Below are 21,530 nucleotides of genomic sequence, written 5' to 3' on the forward strand. Positions count from 1 at the left end.
GTAGAGACGGGGTTTCACCATGTTGACCAGGATGGTCTCGATCTCTTGACCTTGTGATCCACCCGCCTCGGCCTCCCAAAGTGCTGGGATTACAGGCGTGAGCCACCGCGCCCGGCCTGAAACGCTGTCTTTACTAAAAGTACAAAAATGACCCAGGCATGGTGGTGGGCACCTGTAATCCCAGCTACTTGGGAGGCTGAGGCAGGAAGAATGGCCTGAACCCGAGAGGTGGAGGTTGCAGTGAGCCGAGATCGCGCCATTGCACTCCAGCCTGCATGACAGAGCGAGACTCTGTCTCAAAAAAAAAAAAAAAAGGAAAAAATAGGGAACTCTTATCACAAAGTTCTATCAGCCTAATATATAAAGTGCCTCTAGAAATTAAGAAGAAAAATACTAACATCCTAATGGAAATAAACCAAGGATATGGTAAGTTCACAGAACAAGTAATACAAAAGATATGACACAAAAGGCTGCTTAACTGCACACATAATCTGAGAAATGTAAATTAAAACTACACTGCAGGCTGGGTGTGGGGACTCACACCTGGAATCCCAGCACTTTGGGAGGCCGAGGCGGGCAGATCACTTGAGCTCAGGAGTTTGAGACCAGCCTGGCCAACATGGCAAAACCCCATCTCTACTAAAAATACAAAAATGAGCTAGGCATAGTGGCACATGCCTGTAATCCCAGCTACTTGGGAGGCTGAGGCATGAGAATCACTTCAACTCATGAGGCAGAGGTTGCAGTGAGCCAAGATCACACCACTGACCTCCACTTTGGGCAACAGAGCAAGACTCTGTCTCAAAAAAAAAAAAAAAAAATTGAAACTACACTGTAATACCATTTTTCCACCTATCAGATTGGCAAAAATCCAAAGATCTGACAGTGTGGTCTGGTGGTGAGGCTGTGGGGAGACAGGCACATTCATGTGTTATTCATGAGAGAAAAATGGAGGGCAGTGTCTGTCCAAATGACAAATGCGTTTACCCTTTAACCCGCCTGTCCCACTTCGGGAAATTTATCCTCTGAGATGAACCACACATGAGGTACAGAATGTTGTATAACAAGAGTAATTGTTATAGCCAGCATTGCTCTAGGCCCAAATACTACAGCCTTCCTCAGCACGTTTCCTTCCATCTTCTGGAATTCTGCAGTAATACATGTACAAACGTAAAATGTCTGTGCTATAAATGACACCTTTGTGCAGTGCACAACTTGTACAACTATCCATGGCAGGCCTGACTGCAGCATGGGTTGTCGTAGTAAAACATTGGGAATAAAGCCAGTGTCCATCAACAAGGAATAGCAAATAAACTGTAATATACACACAGAGTGGAATATTGGACACCTGTAAAAAAGAATGAGGAAGCTTCCTATGTCTCCAGGATATGTTGTTAAATAATACAGACCAGTGAAATTATCCCTACTATATACAAAATGAGAAAAACAAGAATATCTGTTTGTTTTTACATTTAAAAAATGATGGAAGGTCCAGTGTAGTGCCTTTGGTGAAAAAAAAGAAAAAAAAATGATTGAAGGGGCCGGCGCAGTGGCTTATACCTGTAATCCCAGCACTTTGGGTGGCTGAGGTGGGCGGATCACCTGAGGTCAGAAGTGTGACACCAGCCTGACCAATATGGAGACACCCTGTCTCTACTAAAAATACAAAATTAGGCCGGGTGCGGTGGCTCACGCCTGTAATCCCAGCACTTTGGGAGGCCGAGGCGGGTGGGTCACGAGGTCAAGAGATCGAGACCATCCTGGTCAACGTGGTGAAACCCCGTCTCTACTAAAAAAATACAAAAAAAATTAGCTGGGCATGGTGGTGCGTGCCTGTAATCCCAGCTACTCAGGAGGCTGAGGCAGGAGAATTGCCTGAACCCAGGAGGCGGAGGTTGCGGTGAGCTGAGACCGCCCATTGCACTCCAGCCTGGGCAACAAGAGTGAAATCTGTCTCAAAAAAAAAAAAAAAAAAAAAAAAATGCTGGAAGGCTACAAAAGAAGCTAAGGAAAGGGCTTCCCCACATGGTAGATTGTGCTACATGGCATAATCATGGCTCACTATAGCCTTGGCCTTCTGGGCTCAAAGGAGCCTCCCAGCTCAGCCTCCTGAGGAGCTGGGTCCACAGGTGCACACCTCCACATCCAGCTAATTTTTTGATTTTTTTGTAGTGATAGGGTCTTGCTGTGTTGTCCAGGCTGGTCTTGAACTCCTGGCCTCAAGCAATCCTCCTACCTTGGCCTTCTAAAGTGCTGGAATTACAGGTGTGAGCCACAGAACCTAGCTATATTTAGACTTTTTGAGTTGGAGTCATACTCTGTCGCCCAACCGGAGTGCAGTGGTGCAATCTGGGCTCACTGCAACCTCTGCCTCCCAGGCTCAAGCGATTCTCCTGCCTCAGCTTCCTGAGTAGCTGGGATTATAGGCACCCACCACCACGCTCAGCTAATTCTTATATTTTTAGTAGAGACGGGGTGTTCACCATGTTGGCCTGGTTGGTCTTGAACTGACTTCAAGTGATCTGCTGCCTCAGCCTCCCAAAGTGTTAGGATTACAGGCATGAGCCACCGCGCCCAGCCCACATTTTGATTTTAAAAATCGTGAATAATTCTATATTCAAAAAATAAAATGACTGCACTTTTCCCAGTTGCAGATTGTAACTGTGTGTAAAAGATGTTGAGCTGTAAAATGTCAGGCAGTGACATTAAACCCTGTGATCTGTGCAGTCCCGGTCAGGAGAGAGCATTACTCATCTTCAGTTATGAATCACGTGCACTGTAGCGCCAGCAAATGCTTTTTGCTTTTCTTGTAGCCACCCCAGACTCTCTCCCTAAACCTCCCAGGCTCAAGAATAGGGCTGAGACTTCCAGCCAGGGCCCAGCTCCCAGGCAGTGGTCACTGACTATTGATTAGACCAGATTAACGGATGAATCTGGAGGCAGTGTACTCTGGGGCCAGACTGCCTGAGGTCTAACCCCAGCTTTGTCACTTATTAGCTAGGTGACCCTGAGCATGTCAGTTCCTCTCCCTGTGCCTCAGTTTCCACATCCATAAAATGGGAATAAAAAGTAGTCCTGCTGGGCACAGTGGCTCATGCTAGTAATCCCAGCACTTTGGGAGCCTGAGGTGGGTGGATTGCTTCAGTCCTGGAGTTCAAGACTAGCTAGGGCACCATGTGAAACCCCGAGTCTAAAAAAAAAAAAAAAAAAAAAAAATTAGCCAGGTGTGGTGGCACACACCTGGGAGTCCCAGTTACTTGACAGCTAAGGGAGGAGGACCACCTGTGTCTGGGATGCAGAGGCTACCGTGGGTCGTGATCACACGCTGCACTCCAGCCAGGAAGACAGGGCAAGACCCTGTCTCAAAAAAGCAAAACAAAACAAAAACGCAGTCCTTACCATGTAGGGTTGCTGTAAGGACTAAATGAGCTAATTCATTTATACACAAGGTACAGAGTAAGGATATGATAACTATGAGCTCTTCACAAAGGTGGAGGGCTCAGGCACAGTGACAGGTAAGAGGCTACGAGGGACTGGGTGGGAGGCAGGGTCCCAGGGATGTGAGGCTCAGGCTCAGGGAAGCAGGCATCGCCCCTCAGAGTTGGGGAGGAAAAGGAAAAGGCCAACGGTGACAAAGGCTGCCAAGTTGGCAAGCCAGAAGGGAGAGTCGGAGGTAAAGAGGTCACTGATGATCTTGGTCAGAGGAGTTTCGGCAAGTCATGAATCAGGGAAGGGGTGGGAGGTGAGAACGGAGTGATCAAGGGCAGAAGACACTTGCAAGCTGTTGGTAGAGACACAGGGAAGCTCTTGGGGGACAACTGGGAGACAAGGGGCACTTTTTCACTCAGGGAACCCTGAGTTTACCTAAGTGCAGATGGCCAGTAATGGCTGCAACCCATAGAATAAAAAGCCATGAGTCCACACGGATATAAATGAATGAGTAAATGAAATGGACAAGAAGGAAAACTCTTTCTTACAGTAAACTCATTACAGTGCCTAATGATGGTAAAGCATATGGTGAAATTAGAAAACCACCACTTGTCAGCTGTTAGAGGAAAAATTGTTTCAGAGAAGAGTCATGAATGGATGCTGACCTAGAGTGAGCAGGGTATTTACATAGCCTCAAACTATGTCCTCACAAGACACTTACTGGTTGCAAAGGGAAGGACAGTAACTTCATCGTGGAGTCCCTGATGAACACCATGTTAGCCAAGCCACCCAAGTTAACAACAACAGTAATGAGTGCAGTCGGCCAGGGGCAGTGACTCACACCTGTAGTCCCAGCACTTTGGGAGGCCGAGGGAGGAGGATTGCTTGAGCCCCAGGTCAAGGCTGCTGTGAGCTAGGACTGTTCCACTGCACTGCAGCTGGGCAATAGAGCAAGACCTTGACTCTAAAAACAAATACATAAGTAAATAAACAGTAATGGGAAGAAACCCCATGTGCCTCCTGAGAAGTAATGTGAGGACACATTACTTCTCTGATATTCCTGCAAAAGAGGCATAGCCCTAGTCTAATAATGAAGAAAACTCAAGACAAGCCCATACTGAATGACATTTTACAAAACAGCTTGCCTCTGTTCTTCAAACGTGTCAGGAAAGATAAAGACAGACTCAGGCACAATTCCAGACTGAAGGAGGAACTGACAGAATACCTAAATGTGATCCCCGGTTCTGGGTTGGCAAAGAAAAGACATTGACAAAAGAAATTTCTCCAACAAGGGCAATTGAATACCCTCTGGGATTAGACAGCAGCACTGTGTCAATGTTAATTTCCTGATTTGCATAATTGTCCTGTGGTTAGGTAAGAGAATGAATTTGTTCTTGGGAGATACACACTGAAGTGTTTAAAAGTAAAGGGAAATTGGCCAGCCCAGGTGGATCATGCTATTAATCCCAGCACTTTGGGAGGCTGAGGCAGTCTGATCACTTGAGGCCAGGAGTTCGAGACCAGCCTGGCCAACTTGGTGAAATTCCATCTCTACTAAAAATATTAAAAAAAAAAAAATTAGCCGGGTGTGGTGGCGGGCGCCTGTAATCCGAACTACTCGGGAGGCTGAGGCAGGAGAATCACTTGAACCCAGGAGGCGGAGGTTGCACTGAGCCAAGATCATGTCACTGCATTCCAGCCTAGCCAACTCCAAAAAAAAAAAAAGAAAAGAAAAAAGTAAAGGGAAATCGTGGTGGAGTAAATAGTCAACACTGGGACAACGTGCGTGAAGGGTATTCAGAAATTCTATGTGCTGTTCTGGCAACTTCTCTATAAACCCGAGTTATTTCAAAATAAAAAGTTAGCAAAATGGTGACAGTAAAGATCAGGCAGTAATAAGAGCAGCCAATATCTCCGGAGCACTCGCCATATTCCAGGTACTGCCCACACTGCCCATCCTCACAATAGTTAATTGTTTCATTTTTATTGTTATAGATACAGGGTCTCAGGCTGGTCTTTTTTTTTTTTTTTTTTTTTTTTTTTTTTTTTTTTTTTTTTTTTTTTAACTCTGCTTTAGGCTTTTTTACTGCAAGAACCCAGGCTGATCTTGAACTCTTGGGCTCCAGCGATCCTCCTGCCTCGGCCTCCCAAATGGCTGGGATTATAGGCATGAGCCACCGCACTCTGCCATTAGTTAATGGTTAATGTGATTATTCTATCCCCATTTTAAAAAGGAGGAAACTGAGGCTTAGGGAAGACAGTGACTTGTCCAGGGCTGCATTAAGAAAAGACGGAAGAGTTAGGATGGGAGAGGTGGATCGAGGAGGATGAGCGGGTTTCTGAAAAAGGAAGTTCCATCACATCTCTCCTAGCGGCTACATTATTTAGACTTGGAATGGTCTAGTTAGTGACTGACCCCCACATCAGACTACAAACCCACGAAGGTGCGGGCTTTCTGTTTCTGAGACAACTGCTTCTGTGCCACAGTCCCTTCTGGCATCTGGTGAAACCTTAATCAGGATCATGGGTTTTTTAATTTGTTTTGAGATGAAGTCTCATTCTATCAAGTGGAGTGCAGTGGCGGGATCCCGGCTCACTGCAACCTCCGCCTCCCGGGTTCAAGGGATTCTCCTGCCTCAGCCTCCTGAGTAGCTGGGACAACAGGCGTGTGCCACCATGCCTGGCTAATCTTTTTGTATTTTTAGTAGAGACAGGGTTTTACTCTGTTAGCCAAGATGGTCTTGATCTCTTGACCTCGTAATCGGTCTGCCTTGGCCTCCCAAAGTGGTGGGTTTACAGGCATGAGCCACCGCACCCAGTCTTGTATCATGTTTTTAAATGTATAAAATGAATTCATAGCAGAGGAAACAAGTATTGAATAGCTCTCAAAATATTTTAAAAATGAATTTGTGATCCAATAATACTGTGTGTTGTTAATCTATCAAATAAGATCTAAGGCCGGGCACGGTGGCTCACACTGTAATCTCAGCACTTTGGGAGGCCAAGGCAGGTGAATCATCTGAGGCCAGGAGGTCAAGACCAGCCTGTCCAACATGGTGGAACCCCGTCTCTACTAAAAATACAAAAATTGGTTATTGATGGGTCGATAGTGTCACCACAAGCCCCACACAAGAGAATAAAGCCAGTGAATGTTTATCGATGGAATAACTGATGCCTATTCACAACAGTGACAACGTTGTGACCACTGATACAGATAAGAGTGATAACAGTTCTCATTTGTGTTAATGCGTTTCATCCTCAAGATAACCCAAGGGGCTGAGTGAGATGGCTCATGTTTATAATCCCAGCACTTTGGGAGGCTGAGGTAGGAGAATTGCTGGAGCCCAAGATTCAAGACCAGCCAGCCTGGGCAATGTAGTGAGATCACATCTCTACGAAAAATAAATTTAAAAATTAGCCAGGTGTGATGTCACACACCTGTAGTCCCAGCTACTCAGGAGGCTGAGGTGGGAGGATCGCTTAAGCCCCGGGAGTCAAGGCTGCAGTGAGCTGTGATCACGCCATTGCACTCCAGCCTGGGCAACAGAGAGAGCCCTCGCCGCTAAAATAAAATAAAACAGAATGCATATAACCCAAGACTGCTTTAACCTCATTTTACAATTAAGAGTGAGAGGCTCGTAGAGATGTCTCTTGCCTGAGGCAGGCAGCCGGAAGGGTATGGCTGACCCACATGGTGCCCCGCACCCACCTTCTGGAAGTCCTTCTTGGAGATGAGGCCACGGGGATCTGTGACGTAGTCCTGGAAGGCTTCAGAACCCACAATGTCCTTGAGTTTCAGGAACATGTCAAAGAACTTGAGGATCATCTCCACGTTAGACGAGGATTCCACCAGCATGTCCACCATCTGCCGGGCGATCATGCCGTTCACCACGTTCCCTGCAGGCAGTCCCAGGTCAGTGTGGCCTACGGACACTCTCTTCTGCGGCCCCACTGGGCTTGCCTCGCTTTCCAGCCCAGGAGCCACCAGCGCTGGCGGAGTGTCCCTGGCTAGCCGCAGCCTCCTGCCAACCAGTCCCTTTCTGACCTGTGTCAGCCTCCTGTGCCAACCTGGCTGATACTGCCCTTGCCTACCTCCCCAGTAAAGATAATGATGACAGGCCAGGCACGGTGGCTCACACCTGTAATCTCAGCACTTCAGGAGACTGAGGCGGGTGGATCACTTGAGGCCAGGACTTTGAGACCAGCCTGGCCAACACGGTGAAACCCCATCTCTACCTTGGTGGCACGTGCTTGTAATTCCTCAGCCTCCTGGGTTCAAGCGACTCTCCCACCTCAGCCCTCTGAGTAGCTGGGATTACAGGCTCAAACCACCAAGCCCGGCTATTTTTTTTTGTATTTTTAGTAGAGACTGGGTTTCACTGTATTAGCCAGGATGATCTTGATCTCCTGACCTTGTGATCATCTGCCTGCCTTGGCCTCCCAAAGTGCTGAGATTACAGGTGTGAGCCACTGCGCCCAGCCCAGGACATTGATATGATTAAGTTATTTAATCTAATCCAGCTAATTTTTGCTAGGGAGAATATGAACTCAGGGTCACTGAAGCTTAAAGTTTTCCAAGAAAAGCTGGAAATCTTGATGTTTAAGGGGAACCTTCTGATTTTTTTTTTTTGAGATGGAGTTTTGCTTTTGTTGCCCAGGCTGGAGTGCAATGACACGATCTCAGCTCACTGTAATCTCCACCTCCGGGGTTCAAGCAATTCTCCTGCCTCAGCCTCCCCAGTAGCTGAGATTACAGGCACCCACCACCACGCCCAGCTAAATTTTATATTTTTAGTAGAGATGGGGTTTATCCATGTTGGTCAGGCTGGTCTCAAACTCCTGACCTCAGGTGACCCTCCCGCCTCAGCCTCCCAAAGTGCTGGGATTACAGGTGTGAGCCACTGCGTCTGCCCTACTGTGGCTTCTTCATCAACCCATGGATCTTGACATGACATCAGGTGGGGCTGAGGGTTAGGGTCTCCCGGGTCTCAGAGGGCCATTCTCAGGCTTCTCCGAACCTTTTTACTGTCCCCTCCCCCTCAACCCGGGGTGCTTACCTTCCAGTAGCGACAGCAGCATCACCACCATGTCCTTCTGCAGATCCAGGAGCTCCTTCAGCAGCTCGATCTGGCTTGAGTCCTAGAGACCCCATGCCCCAGCTCGGTGATGGCTGGTCTCTGCAGACGCCTCCCCCACCTCTGTTGCTTCTGCCCCTCCTCACCTACCCAGCAGGGCCTAAACCCCTGTTTTCTTCCCTCTTACCTCCGAGGGGACCCGAGTCCAGACATGTTCCTCGGAAGCAGGGGAGGGACAGAGAGACAAGATTGTGGGGTGGGGTTGGCACTTGGGGGAAGGGCCCGATAGCTGATGGGTAGGGGGAAGGGGCTGGCCGACAAGGAGGACTGGGAGGCTTGCGGGGCAGACATGTGGGCCAGAGAGACAAGAGACAGAGAGAAACGCTGGGGACAGAGATCCAGGCCTGGGGAGGGATGTGAGCCCAGCACGGCCTGGCCTATGGTGGGCTTGACAGATGCATGTTGGCTATGATGTGTGATGGCAAGAGTGGGCCTCCGAACTCAGCAGGAAGGCTGGGGAGGCAGCGTGTGCTTTCTGGTACGCTGTCTGGGGGAACCTGGGGCCATGGTATAGGACCCATAGAAACCTCCCACACAAGGTGTTGGCTCACGGCCCCATCTATGTTAGGTTGAGTCACATAAAATTGCCAACATTGGATCACTTTTGGCTCACAAAGCGGTAATTTCTTTTCTTTTCTTTTCTTTTTAGATGGAATCTTGCTCTGTCGCCCAGGCTGGAGTGCAGTGGCGCAATTTGGGCTCACTGCAACCTCCACCACCTGGGTTCAAGCACAACTTCTGCCTCAGCCTCCCGAGTGGCTGGGACTACAGGCTCGCACCACCACACCCAGCTAATTTTTTTTGTTTTTTTTTTTGTTTTTGTTTGAGACAGAGTTTCGCTCTTGTTACCCAGGCTGGAGTGCAATGGCGCGATCTTGGCTCACCGCAACCTCCGCCTCCTGGGTTCAAGCAATTCTCCTGCCTCAGCCTCCTGAGTAGCTGGGATTACAGGCGTGCGCCACCATGCCCAGCTAATTTTTGTATTTTTAGTAGAGACGGGGTTTCACCATGTTGACCAGGATGGTCTCGATCTCTTGACCTCATGATCCACCCGCCTCGGCCTCCCAAAGTGCTGGGATTACAAGCGTGAGCCACCGCGCCCGGCCTTTTTTTTTTTTTTTTTTTTTTTTTTTTTTTTAATAGAGATGGAGTTTCACCATATTGGCCAGGCTGGTCTCGTGACCCGCCCACCTCGGCCTCCCAAAGTGTCGGGATTACAGGCGTGAGCCACCACGCCCAGCCCTCCCCCTCCTCTATGAATAATCCCTCACTTTTCGTCTGTGGAATCTCCCATCCCACAGTCAAAGCCTATGGAGCAAACCTCCTGGTTCTATAGGTGGGTTTATGACCAGGCCGGCCAATCAGAGCCTTCTTTCCCAAGGCTATGGTGATTGGCTCAGGGAGGGACATGTGACCCAAAAGGCCAGTCAAAGAGAATCTCACGGTTTCTTTCTTAGAGCTCTAAGGAAAGAGGAGTTCTTTTCCCTCTGGGGCTGTTAAGAAGTGGGGTGGATAGGAGCCTGAGGCACCGTTTTTTTCCAGCCCAGGGAGAGAGCCGGCTTGCAAATGCAGTCAAAGAGGAGACAGTTCTGCTGATATCACTCTATGCCCTGGATCTCTGATACGAACTGATAAATTCTTTATTTTTATTTTTCTTAATCCTAAACCACCGCTTTGCATTGGATTTCTAGCTTTTGCAACCTAGACTAGATAGTGGCGGATGAATTAGTCCTGTAGGATTTGGAATTCTACACGATGATACCAACACTCTCTAGAATTTTAGGATGATGCCAACAGCACAACTTTAGCGGCTGTGACACGGAGGAATTGCATTCTAAGTTCAACTCCTTTTAAAAAGTCAGATGACACCAGTTAGGGTTTCTGTCAGTCCTTGGGGCACCTTTGGGCAAATTAGAAAAAAAGGCACCCCCTAAAACTCTTCCTGTTGGGAAGTTATAGTATACTGGATACTTTACTGCCATCTGCTGGAAAACTAAACTATTGCATTGAACACACCAATATCGTTATGATTTGTGGGATGTGGATGCCCTCAGAGATTGTGCCTTTGTGCAGTGCACAACCTGCGCAACAGTATATGGCAGCTTTGAATATGGTTACCAGACAGAAGCAGAGCAAATGGATTAAGTGTTTGTGAGACACTGGCAAGGCTGCAAAGGGGTGAGGGAAAGAGGAACACAAGGATTATGGAAATGGGAGATAGGGCTCAACAGGGACCTTACATCATGAATGCCTGATATGGGTGTCATCTGCCGCAGGCAAGATAAAGAAGCAAAACACCTCCTCAGCCCCAGGCTCTAATCTAGAAGCCAGCCCCATCCTACCCGAAGGACTGTCCACATCTGAGATGACCTCATCAGAGAGAAAAACACTAACCAATCATAGAGGAGCTCTGACCATTGGGGAGGGGCCCAAACGTCAGATCAACGACAAGCGTAGATGGAAAACCAGCCGATAAGGGGGGCAGAGGAGGAGGTGGGGTAAGGCAGAGAGCCAATCCAGAAGGAGGATGGATTTGGCCACTGGGAGGGCAACAGTCTGGAACATGCCAAGAGCATTTGGGTGACGAACTGACCAATGGGGCAAGACTTGGAAACAGACCACTTGGGGGACGGCCGGGAACAGGTGGATGGAGACCAGAGGGGCTCGAACCTGAGCGAGCTTCATCATCATGTGGGCGAACACGTGCAGGAATCCCACCACCGCGTCCCATAGACGGCTGTGCGCCAGGCTCTGCTGGTTCCCGGTGCAGGGGCCCTGGGGGGCAGAGGGCCGTGTGAGCAGGAAGGGAATCCCTGAGAAAGGATCAGGGATGGCGATGCGGGACCCCCGCCCCTCCCACTCCCTCCGAGGGGCGCGCCCCACCTGGATGTACTCGGTGAGGCTGTTGAACACCTGCTTAGCCACCGACATGGCTTTGGAGAAATTCCTCTTGCCCTGCTCTTCAATGACGTCCTTGCCTGAGTAGTACCAGTAGAAGTCGCTGATGGATTCCTGGGGGGCAGGCAGGGGGTGAGGGGGTGCTGGGGGCGACCATGGTCTGGCAGCCCCGACCCAAGTCACACCTGAACCGTCTCACGTCCTCACCTGCAGCCGCAGGAGGTAGTCCACCGTGCAGATGATGATGTTAATAGTGGTTGTGTTCCCTGTCTGTGTCCGTAGGTAGTTCTGGAAATCTGAGGAGATGAAAAGTCACTCATTCAGCACCTCCCATGTGCTAGGCGAGATGAACAGTGGGTCATTTATTCATTTATGCAATACTCACGTGTTGAGTACCTATCATATGCCAGAAGGCATATAATCATCAATTTGTTTAATGACTATCAAGTACTTACTATGTGTCAGAGAAAGATGGATGATCATTTATTCATTTATCTAAAAATACCGGCCAGGCATGGTGGCTCATGCCTGTAATCCCAGGCATGATGGGAGGCCAAGGTGGGTAGATCACCCGAGGTCAGGAGTTCAAGACCAGCCTGGCTGACATGGTGAAACCCTGTCTCTACTAAATAAACCACAAAACCAGCCAGGCGTGGTGGTGGGCACCTGTAATCCCAGCTACTTGGGAGGCCGAGGCAGGAGAATTGCTTGAACTTGGGAGGCGGAGGTTGCAGTGAGCCGAGATCGTGCCACTGCACTCTAGCTTGGGCAACAAGAGTGTAACTCTGTCTCAAAAAACAAAATTAAAAAATAAAAATATTGAGGGCCTACTATGTGTCAAATGTGGTGGAGGGTCATTTATTCACTCGTTTTTTTCTAACAAATATGTATTAAGCACCAACTGTGTAGCAGGGAGAAATAGAGATTCAGTCCCCCATTTGTTTCCAAACAATTTCATAGAATGCCTACTATGTGCCGGGAATATTCAAGCATTTACCCAATGAATATTTATTTAGCATCTACTAAAGGCCAGGGAACATAAGGATTGGTCATTCATTCATTATTCAACATATTTTATCGAGTGTATACTAAATGCTAATGAGATTAAGATTGTCACATATTCTTTGCTACATTTATTGAGTTCTTACTATGTGTCATGCAGTATTGCAGTCTCTGGAGATTTAGTTGTGAAAGAAAACAGTTCCTGGGCTTGTGGGGGATTTTTTTTTTTTTTTTTTTTTTGACAAAGTCTCCCTCTGTTGCCCAGGTTGGAGTACTGTGCCATGATCATAGCTCGCTGTAGCCATTGCCTCCTGGGTTCAGGTGATCCTCCCAACTCAGCCTCCTGGGAAGCTGGGACTATAGGTGTGAGCCACCACATCTGGCCAAGTTTTACAACTTTTTGTTGAGACCAGCCCAGGCTAGCCTCGAACTCCTGACCTCAAGCAAGCCTCCCACCTCAACCTCCCATAGTGCCAGGATTACAGGTATGAGCCGTGGGTCCAGCCTCTGCCCTTGTGAAGTTTCCATTCTTGTGCGCTAATTTTTCAGTCTTTTCTGACTGCAATCTACTGTAGGAAATCCTTTTTACATTGAGACCTGATACATGTGTTCAATCTGAAATGGTATTCGTGGACTCCTGAAACAGAAGTTTCACACTGCCTTGCTCTGTGCCATGCATTCTGTTCTTTTCCATCCTGTACTGCTTTAGTTAACTACGAAAGAAGAAATTTGTGGTTCTCATCCTCTCAACCTTGACTGCACATGAGAACAAACAGGAGGCTTATAAAAATCCCAGTGCTCGGGCCCAACCCCAGATCAATTAAACCAGAGCCTCTAGAGGCGAAACCTGGGCCTCAGTATCTTTTAAAGCTAGCCAGGTATGCCAGTGTACCATTACGATGATAACCTCTGTGTGAAACTGATTCATGCACATCTCATGGGCTGGTTCCCACTATTTAAAAAACATTGTTCTATGGCAGCAAACTGTTAAAGCTGAGTGACGGGTAGTTGGAGTTTATTATACTGTAGTACATGATTGGAGGTTTATTGTATTCTATGATTTTTTTTTTTGAGAGACGGGGTCTCCCTATGTTGCCCAGGCTTGTCGTGCACTCCTGGGCTCAAGCGATCCTCCTGCCTCAGCCTCCTAAAGTGCTGGGATTACAGGCATGAGCCACAGTGCCCAGTCAAGTCTTTTTAAATGTTTATAGTATCATGTTGCACAGCACAGAAAGGTTTTTACAGCCCCTGAAAGTATATTCGCCCCCAGTTTTTCTTTTCCCCTTTCTGTTTTTTGAGAGGGAATCTTGCTCTGTCGCCCAGGCTGGAGCAGTGGCACAATCTCAGCTCACTGCAACCTCTGCCTTTTGGGTTCAAGCAAGTCACCTGCCTCAGCCTCCTGAGTAGCTCGGATTACAGGCACGTGCCACGACGCCCAGCTAATTTTTTATTTTTAGTAGAGACCAGGTTTCACCATGTTGGCCAGGACGGTCTCGATCTCCTGACCTCGTGATCTGCCTGCTTCTGCCTCTCAAAGTGCTGGGATGACAGGTGTGAACCGCTGTGCCAAGGCACATTATTTTTTTTTTTTGAAATGGAGTCTGGCACTGTCACGATCTTGGCTCATTGCAACCTCTGCCTTCTGGTTCAAGCGATTCTCCTGCCTCAGCCTCCCAAGTGGCTGCGATTATAGGCACCTGCTACTGTGCCAGGCCAATTTTTCATTTTTGGTAGAGATGGGGTTTCACCATCTTGGCCAGGCCGGTCTCGAATTCTGGACCTTGTGATCCACCTGCCCAGCCTCTGAAAGTGCTGGGATTACAGATGGGAGCCATTACCCCCGGCTCCCCTGAACTTTTTTACAATCACTCTATCAGGTTGGCTCAATGGAAGGCCCATTTTGCCTGGTTTCATGATATAGACAAAGCGTACTCAAATATTTAACATTTTATGAGCAAAGGTACAGGCTTTCCCACCAACCCTGCTGTCTAACTCCTTTGTGTTAATTTAAATTGGACTATATGCAAAAATAAAAGATACACAGCTCCTGTAAAAAAAATTCTGCCAACTGAAAACACCTGTTATAGACGTGCAAATTAGCAAGAGACAAATCTTTTGTCTGCTTTGAATAGCACTGACTCCTCAAGACATGCAAGGCCCCTGAGATGTAAAAGGTGTTTCTAATTTCTATTTGATTGGGCCATGAATTTAGGCAGAGGACTGGGATGCAAATTTGTTGGGAGACAGCAATCCTCCTGCTCACAACATTCTCATTTTCTAAACACATTCTCGAGGAACAAAATTCATTTTAAACCCAACGGCTGATTCCATCTTAGTTAACATTAAAGAATGAAAATCTTAGTCCTGGCTGGGTATGGTGGCTCACACCTGTAATTCCAGCATTTTAGGAGGCCAAGGCAAGAGGATTGCTTGAATCCAGGAGTTTGAGACCGCCTAGGCAACATAGTGAGATCTTGTCTCTACAAAAAATAAAAAACTCAGCCACACATGGTGATGCATGCCTGTAGACCCATGTACTCGGGAGGCTGAGGTGTAGATAACTTGATCCGGGAGGCAGAGGTTGCAGTGAGCTGTGATCATGCCACTGTACTCCAGTCTGGGCAACGGAGTGAGACCTTGTCTAAAAAAAAAAAAAAAAAAAAAAAATGGAAAAAGAAAATCTTAATCCCATGGCACAAAGATATTTAACAAACCCTTGAAAACTGGTTGTGGACACAAGAGCTTTTGAAAATTCAAGACAAAGGGATCATGCTTTATCCTTTGTTGAAAGTAAAAGAACAAAGATTAAAGATATTTACAAATCAATTACTTAATGAGCACTAACCAAGTGGGTGAAGGTTCTATGGAAGTTAGAGTTCTAATTACTCCAATTCTTGTCATGCAAGTTAATTTCCGGGTAGTCTGTGGTTTCCTAATAATCTGCTAAGGGTTATAACCACAATCTCAAGACTGTACGTGTTTGTTATAGGAAATGGCACTGGGTAGAAAGTTTGTTGTGCAGAATTTTGACTGTTCTGTAAAGTTGTAAACTAGGTTTGCTGCATCAGGCTGTGTTCCCCGTCACTGATGTCGTGTAATTAATTCGCTGTCATCCTCAATCTTGTTAAATTGGCTGAACCACAACAAAAGACAAAACTCTTGCTTAAGATAGGAAAGAATCTGCAGGCCTTCGTACAGATCTTCCCTCTGCAAAGATTTTATAAGCAAAACAAACAATAGATTTAAAAATAAATCTATTCGATTTATTTTTATAAAAAACTGCCAGGCAGTTTTTTCCTTTAGGTTTTTTCTGGCCCTAAAGTACAGAAATCCATCACATGTATTGAACTTTGGCAGCCACTGCAGAGTGCCTGTGGGAAAATGGCGTGTGACAAATTATCCATTTGGGCAAATTGATTTTTGGCCAAATTGGTTTTTGGCAGGTTGATATTGGGGAATTGGACTGGCCAGAGGAGATGAAGGGGAAGCAAAGTGGCTAGATTCCAGAAATTCCAGAGGTTTTTTTTTGTTTTTTCTTTGAGACCTAGGTTCACTCTTGTTGCCCAGGCTGGAGTGCAATGGCTCGATCTCCGCTAACTGCAACCTCTGCCTCCTGGGTTCAAGTAATTCTCCTGCCTCAGCCTTCTGAGTAGCTGGGATTACAGGCGTGTGCCACCATGCCCTACTATTTTTGTGTGTTTTTAGTAGAGACAGGGTTTCACCGTGTTGGCCAAGCTGGTCTGAAACTCCTGGCCTCAGGAAATCCACCCGCCTAGGCCTCCCAAAGTGCTGGGATTACAGGTGTGAGTCACTGCGCCAGACCTCCAAAGAGATTTTGAAAGCTAGGTGGATTGACACTGGCTGGAGAGTGGTCATCATTGATGGGGGAGGAGGGGGGTTGGAGACTAACTCAGGCAACCCTTCTGTACCAGCCCCGAACCTCGGCTTCCCCTCCACCCCACACCCCTCCTCCTCACCATTATTGTGCCCCTCACAGAGCAATTGTAGGAATCGGAACAGGTCTTGTGTGAATTCATCATCCGCCATGACCTTCTCTCCTGGGTGGAAGGGAGGGGGCAGGGCCCAGGAGGGGTCAGATGCGCCAAGACACAGCACACACATGCACAAGGCCCATGCACACTGCACATGCATGCACAAAGCATGGGGGTGCTGGGAGGAGCAGCCGCCACTTCGAAGACACTGTGAGGGCCATGGGCATCCATGACACCAGGCGGTCTTGATCTCAGAGTCCATGACATCAGCAGATGGAGACCCAAGGGGCCCTGAGTCATGAAGCTGAGGCCTCAAGTGTCTTTCTACATCAGTGCCCTCTGATGTCACAACTTGTGTTACATCTGGGAATGTCTGCTGACCTAACAGACACTCAGGCAGCTGGTAATGCCCTCAGCCCCCCTCCAGGCCATGGAGGTTAATGGATTATGGGGGTTTGGGTCAGGTCACTTTCACACAAAGGCTCTGGGCAGGGAGAGATTGGGCTGGGATAAGGGATGGGGATTGAAAGCCAGCCAATTGGCCCAGATGCCTTGAAAGCAGCCAATCCAGGAGTAGCAAAGGGGAGGAGTGTAAACAAAGGCCAATCAAAACAGACATCTGAATGAAGCCAATCATGGAGAGCAGTAGGAGAGGAGGCTAGACTGTAAATGGGCCAACCAGAGCAGGCGCAGAGGAGGCAGGCGCTTAGGAGGCAGGCGCACACCAATCAGAGTGGATGCCAGAGGCAACCAATTCTGTTGGTGGATGGGAACCACTGACCGACCAATCTGAGGTCGGAGCGCAGACAGCAGAGTAGGTGGGAGTGGGGATTACTCCACATCGGGACTGCGAATCTGGGTCTGGAAGTCTAACAATATCCAGCTGGAAAGAGACCTTTGCAGTGTTCTCTAGCTTCTGTTTTACACATGGGGAAAGTGAAGCTTAGGGAAGGTAAGAGGCTGGTTCACAGGCCCATGTATTCTCAGTGGCTGATCTGGGACCAGAATCGTATTCCCCAGACTCCTGATCTCCAGGCTTTGCACTGGCAAGGTGCACCTGCTGAAGGGTCCTTCCCTCCCCTCCACGTCCCAGATCCTCAGCCCCCAGGTGGAGGGGTGGCTGGGGGTTAGGAGGGGTGGGTGGCAGCAGCACAGCACGGGGGTGGGCTGGGGGAATTACCGTTCTGGCGATTGATGACTGGGGCAGCCAACAGGATGGGAGGAGGAAGCAGGAGAAAAGAGAGAAAAAGAGAGAGGAAGACAGAGACCGCAAACACACACAATGACAGTCAGGGACAAAGACACAGAAAGACACAGACACACAGAGAGAGGAACAACCCACAGAGAGAAAGGCAGAGTGATAAGGAGACAGAAGGAAGTGGATTAGCAGGGAAGAGGGTAGGAAATGAGGATAAAAGCAGAGGGAATGAAAGAAGGTGGAGAGGGAGGGAGAGAGAGATGAAGAGGTACAGGTGGAAAGGCAGGAGCAAGGATCGGGGTGGAAAGGTTAGACACACCACAACACGGCAAAGAGGAGACGTGATTAACCTGGATTAGGGACATTAATAAGAGAACAGCAACCAGGGCGTGACATTTGGGGCAGGTGGAGGGTTGGGTCCATGTGGTGATGGGCAAGAACACAAGTCAGAATGACTTCTGGTCATGGGAGGAGGTGGTGGGCATGGGGAGGGAGATCCTGGGCGGATGGAGGGAGTGAGACTGGGGGACCACTACAGGGGGAGGAGCCCGAGGGAGCCCTTGGGAACCAGTGTCTTGGAGGAAGGGAGCTCTGGGTAATGGCAGGTGGGGGTAGGGTGGCAGGAATCCCGAAGGAAGATGTCCCGGGGAGAGGGAAGCCCAAGGGAGGGCCTCACCAGTGCCATCCTCGTTGACCATGCCCAGCCCCTCAGCCTTGTTCTGTCTCTCAAAGGCATTGAGATCCAGGACGCTGAGGAAAAGAAAGGAAAGACAGGGGGGATGTGATGAAGCCTCTGCCCTCCTCTCTTCCAGGGTCTGACAGCTCCCCACTATGGGGGGCTGGAGAGCCACAGTAAACCATGTATGTGCTGAAATCAAGAGGAAACAAAGAGTTGGCAGAAGCTAGGACATAATATTGGCCAGGATGAACCCTGTGCAAGCTGAAATAATGAAGAACAGAAACCACCCATCAGCAAAAAGCTGCAGAGGGTAGGAAAAGGCAGCCAGCAGCAAGAGGCCAATACAGGCAGACAACAGTGGAGGCATATTAACAGGGGTCAACAGAGAGCTCCCAAATCTCCTGCTGCCAAGTTCCCCCTGAATTCTAAACAAGTTTTTGGTTCCACTGTCTGGAAGCCATAATGCAACTCATTCTTAAACCTATGACATTTTGCCTCCCTATTGTTCTACATTAATTCTTATAATAAATTCCCTGTTATTTGAGCAATTCTGAGTGAGTTTCTTTTCCTGGGCCAAAAGAGCAGAATTAGAACCAGAAATGGTACCAGGAGTGGGGAGGCAGAGGCACCAAACAGAGCTTAAAAAGAAGAGGCATACTCGAACCTACCTGCACGTTTGCATCAGTGCCTGGATACTCTGGAAGAAGCCAACTTCCTTCTTGTCCTTCAGATAATCCAGCATTTTCTGAAGGGGGAGAGGCAGGGGAGGAGGAAACTGGGAGTCACACAGGAACCTCCCATCTCTCTTTGCCTTCCTCCCAAGTCCCTTTGCCTCTGTTACCTGCTGCACTTCAGCATTGCCTCCATTGAGGATGGAGATGCCCAGCTTCAGGGTAGAGGACACCATGGCACCTGTCTCTCCTAGAGGGAGTGGGAGACAAAAGATGGTCCACCCAGTTGGAAGGCAGCGTGTTCCAGCCACCAGAAAACAGCCATCCCAGGGGATGTGAGATAAGGGGATGGAAGAGTGTGCAAAGGAGTACATGCAGGGGTGACTGCAACTGAAGGATGAGTAAGAAATTGCAAGGCAGGTATGCCAGGGGAAGCTGCAAGGGCTGGGGTGTGCGTGCACACCACAGGCATGGAGGGGCGGCAAATGGGTTCACAGGAAACAGGTGAGCTGGGAAGAGTGAGGACAGGATGAATGCACTCGGAAGAGCCCAATGCACATGTGAGGAGCACCTTTGCAGGCACTGATCATCTGCAGCACCATCTCGGCTGCCCCCCGGGTGTGCAGCCGCGCTTGCTGGTACAGGAGCCTCTGTTTCTCCATCTCCTTCTCCTGAGCAGGGAGGCAGACCCATGGGGGCAAGTCCAGGCTTTCCAGCCCAGCCTTTCCCCCTCACATTCTCATTTCTGCCCTCCCTGTTCCAGCTACATCCATGACTCCCTCCTTCAATCACGAGCTCCCTCCATCCCCTGGGGCTCACACCCTTGATTTATCTCCTGTACCTAGCACACGACTAGGCATCGGGCAAGACCTACATAAATCAGAGCTGGGCATGCAGCAATCTTAACCTGAGCCCACAGACCTCCAGGCCATCTTTGAAGCTGGATGATGAAAAGTTACATTTTTATGTTTTCTACCCTCTAACAGAAATGTAGCATTCCCTTCCTTTATCGATGAAGCCATAAATCACAGCAATATTGGCAGAACCTGTGGTTTTGTCACCAATAAAAATCACAGATGTGACCAGGCACAGTGGCTCACACCTGTAATCCCAGCACTTTGGGAGGCTGAGGCGGGCAGGTCACAAGGTCAGGAGATCAAGACCATCCTGGCTAACATGGTGAAACTCCACCTCTACTAAAAACACAAAAAATTGGTCAGGAGAGTGATGGCACATGCCTATAGTCCCAGCTACTCGGAAGGCTGAGGCAGAATTGCCTGAACCCAGGAGACGGAGGTTGCAGTGAGCTGAGATTACATCACTGCACTCCAGCCTGGGTGACAGAGCAAGACTCTGTCTTAAAAAAAAAAAAAATCACAGATATTCCCAAATCACATTATTGTTGCAGAATTAGAACCACTTCCGATTCAAATTCTGCTCTTTTGGTTCAGGAAAAGAGACTCAGAATAGCTTCAAGATGTCTCAGAATATCACTTATGTTCATCACTGCTTCTCAGTTATGGTAGCTGTTGGATCCACTGCTAGATCTTTTTTTTCTTTTTTTTTTTTGAGACACAGTCTCGCTCCATCACCCAGGCTAGAGTACAATGGTGTGATCTCAGCTCACTGCAACCTCCACATCCTGGATTCTTCTACCTCAGCCTCCTGAGTAGCTGGGATTACAGACACACAGCACCATGCCCAGCTAATTTTTGTATTTTTAATAGTTTCACCATATTGGCCAGGCTGGTATTGAATTCCTAACCTCAGGTGATCCATCCGCCTCGGCCTCCTAAAGTGCTGGGATTACAGGCATGAGCCACCGCAACGAGACTTAGATCCTCTTATTTGATAGATTAACAACATGCAAGTATTATTGGATCACAAATTCTTTCTTTTTTTTTAGAGACGGGATTTCACCATGTTGGTCAGGCTAGTCTCAAACTTCCTGACCTCAGGCGATCCACCCACCTCTGCCTCCCAAAGTGCTGGGATTACAGGCGTGAGCCACCGTGCCCAGCCTCAAATTCATCTTTAAAAGATTTGGATAGCTATTCAATACTTGTTTCCTCTGCTATGAATTCATTTTATACATTTAAAAACATGATCCTAAGAAAGCGTTGGTCAGATGCCAGAGGGGCCTCTGGCACAGAGACGGTCATCTCAGAAACAGAGACAGACTGTCTCAAGGAACGAATGGATGGTGAATTGCATGTTTACTAGTTCTTTCTCACCACCTGGCCTCGGCACATACTACTCCCCCTATGTGGAACATTTTTCTCTTTTTAACTGGCAGGCTCCTTTTATCCTTCTGCTCAGACCTCCCCTCCTCTGAGAAGCCCTCCCTGATATCTTTTCCTGCAGGCTGGGTCAGGCACTTCCTTTGGCTGCTTTATCCCTCTGAGATTCCCCCATCTTGGCCCTGACCCCTTGACCTTACTTTCCCCCATGACCACGGTGCATACCCTGTGCTGTTAGTTTGACTGGTGTGTGTGTCTGTCTCCCCAGAGGACTGACTTGGTCACT

The 21,530-nt window shown here is 48.4% G+C and overlaps 1 protein-coding gene across 5 annotated transcripts in view; it reads right to left on the bottom strand.

Annotated features, from left to right (window-relative positions):
• Window positions 1-21,530, bottom strand: part of RYR1 (ryanodine receptor 1) — a 151,636-nt gene that overhangs the window by 33,037 nt on the left and 97,069 nt on the right. For 3 of the 5 annotated variants that reach the window (XM_037730734.1, XM_037730733.1, XM_017506587.2), the window contains 11 exons: window positions 19,576-19,675; window positions 19,175-19,254; window positions 19,002-19,078; window positions 18,331-18,404; window positions 17,637-17,654; window positions 16,442-16,522; window positions 11,670-11,758; window positions 11,448-11,576; window positions 11,235-11,339; window positions 8,487-8,568; window positions 7,139-7,326 (listed from right to left, as the gene is read on the bottom strand). In XM_037730734.1, coding sequence (XP_037586662.1) covers window positions 7,139-7,326; window positions 8,487-8,568; window positions 11,235-11,339; window positions 11,448-11,576; window positions 11,670-11,758; window positions 16,442-16,522; window positions 17,637-17,654; window positions 18,331-18,404; window positions 19,002-19,078; window positions 19,175-19,254; window positions 19,576-19,675 — 1,023 coding nt within the window. The remainder of the gene's footprint in view (window positions 1-7,138; window positions 7,327-8,486; window positions 8,569-11,234; window positions 11,340-11,447; window positions 11,577-11,669; window positions 11,759-16,441; window positions 16,523-17,636; window positions 17,655-18,330; window positions 18,405-19,001; window positions 19,079-19,174; window positions 19,255-19,575; window positions 19,676-21,530) is intronic. The other 2 variants (XM_037730736.1, XM_037730735.1) reach the window with 1 other exon arrangement.

The sequence above is a fragment of the Cebus imitator genome, unplaced genomic scaffold (genome assembly GCF_001604975.1).
Source record: "Cebus imitator isolate Cc_AM_T3 unplaced genomic scaffold, Cebus_imitator-1.0 Scaffold356, whole genome shotgun sequence".
Taxonomy (NCBI): domain Eukaryota; kingdom Metazoa; phylum Chordata; class Mammalia; order Primates; family Cebidae; genus Cebus; species Cebus imitator.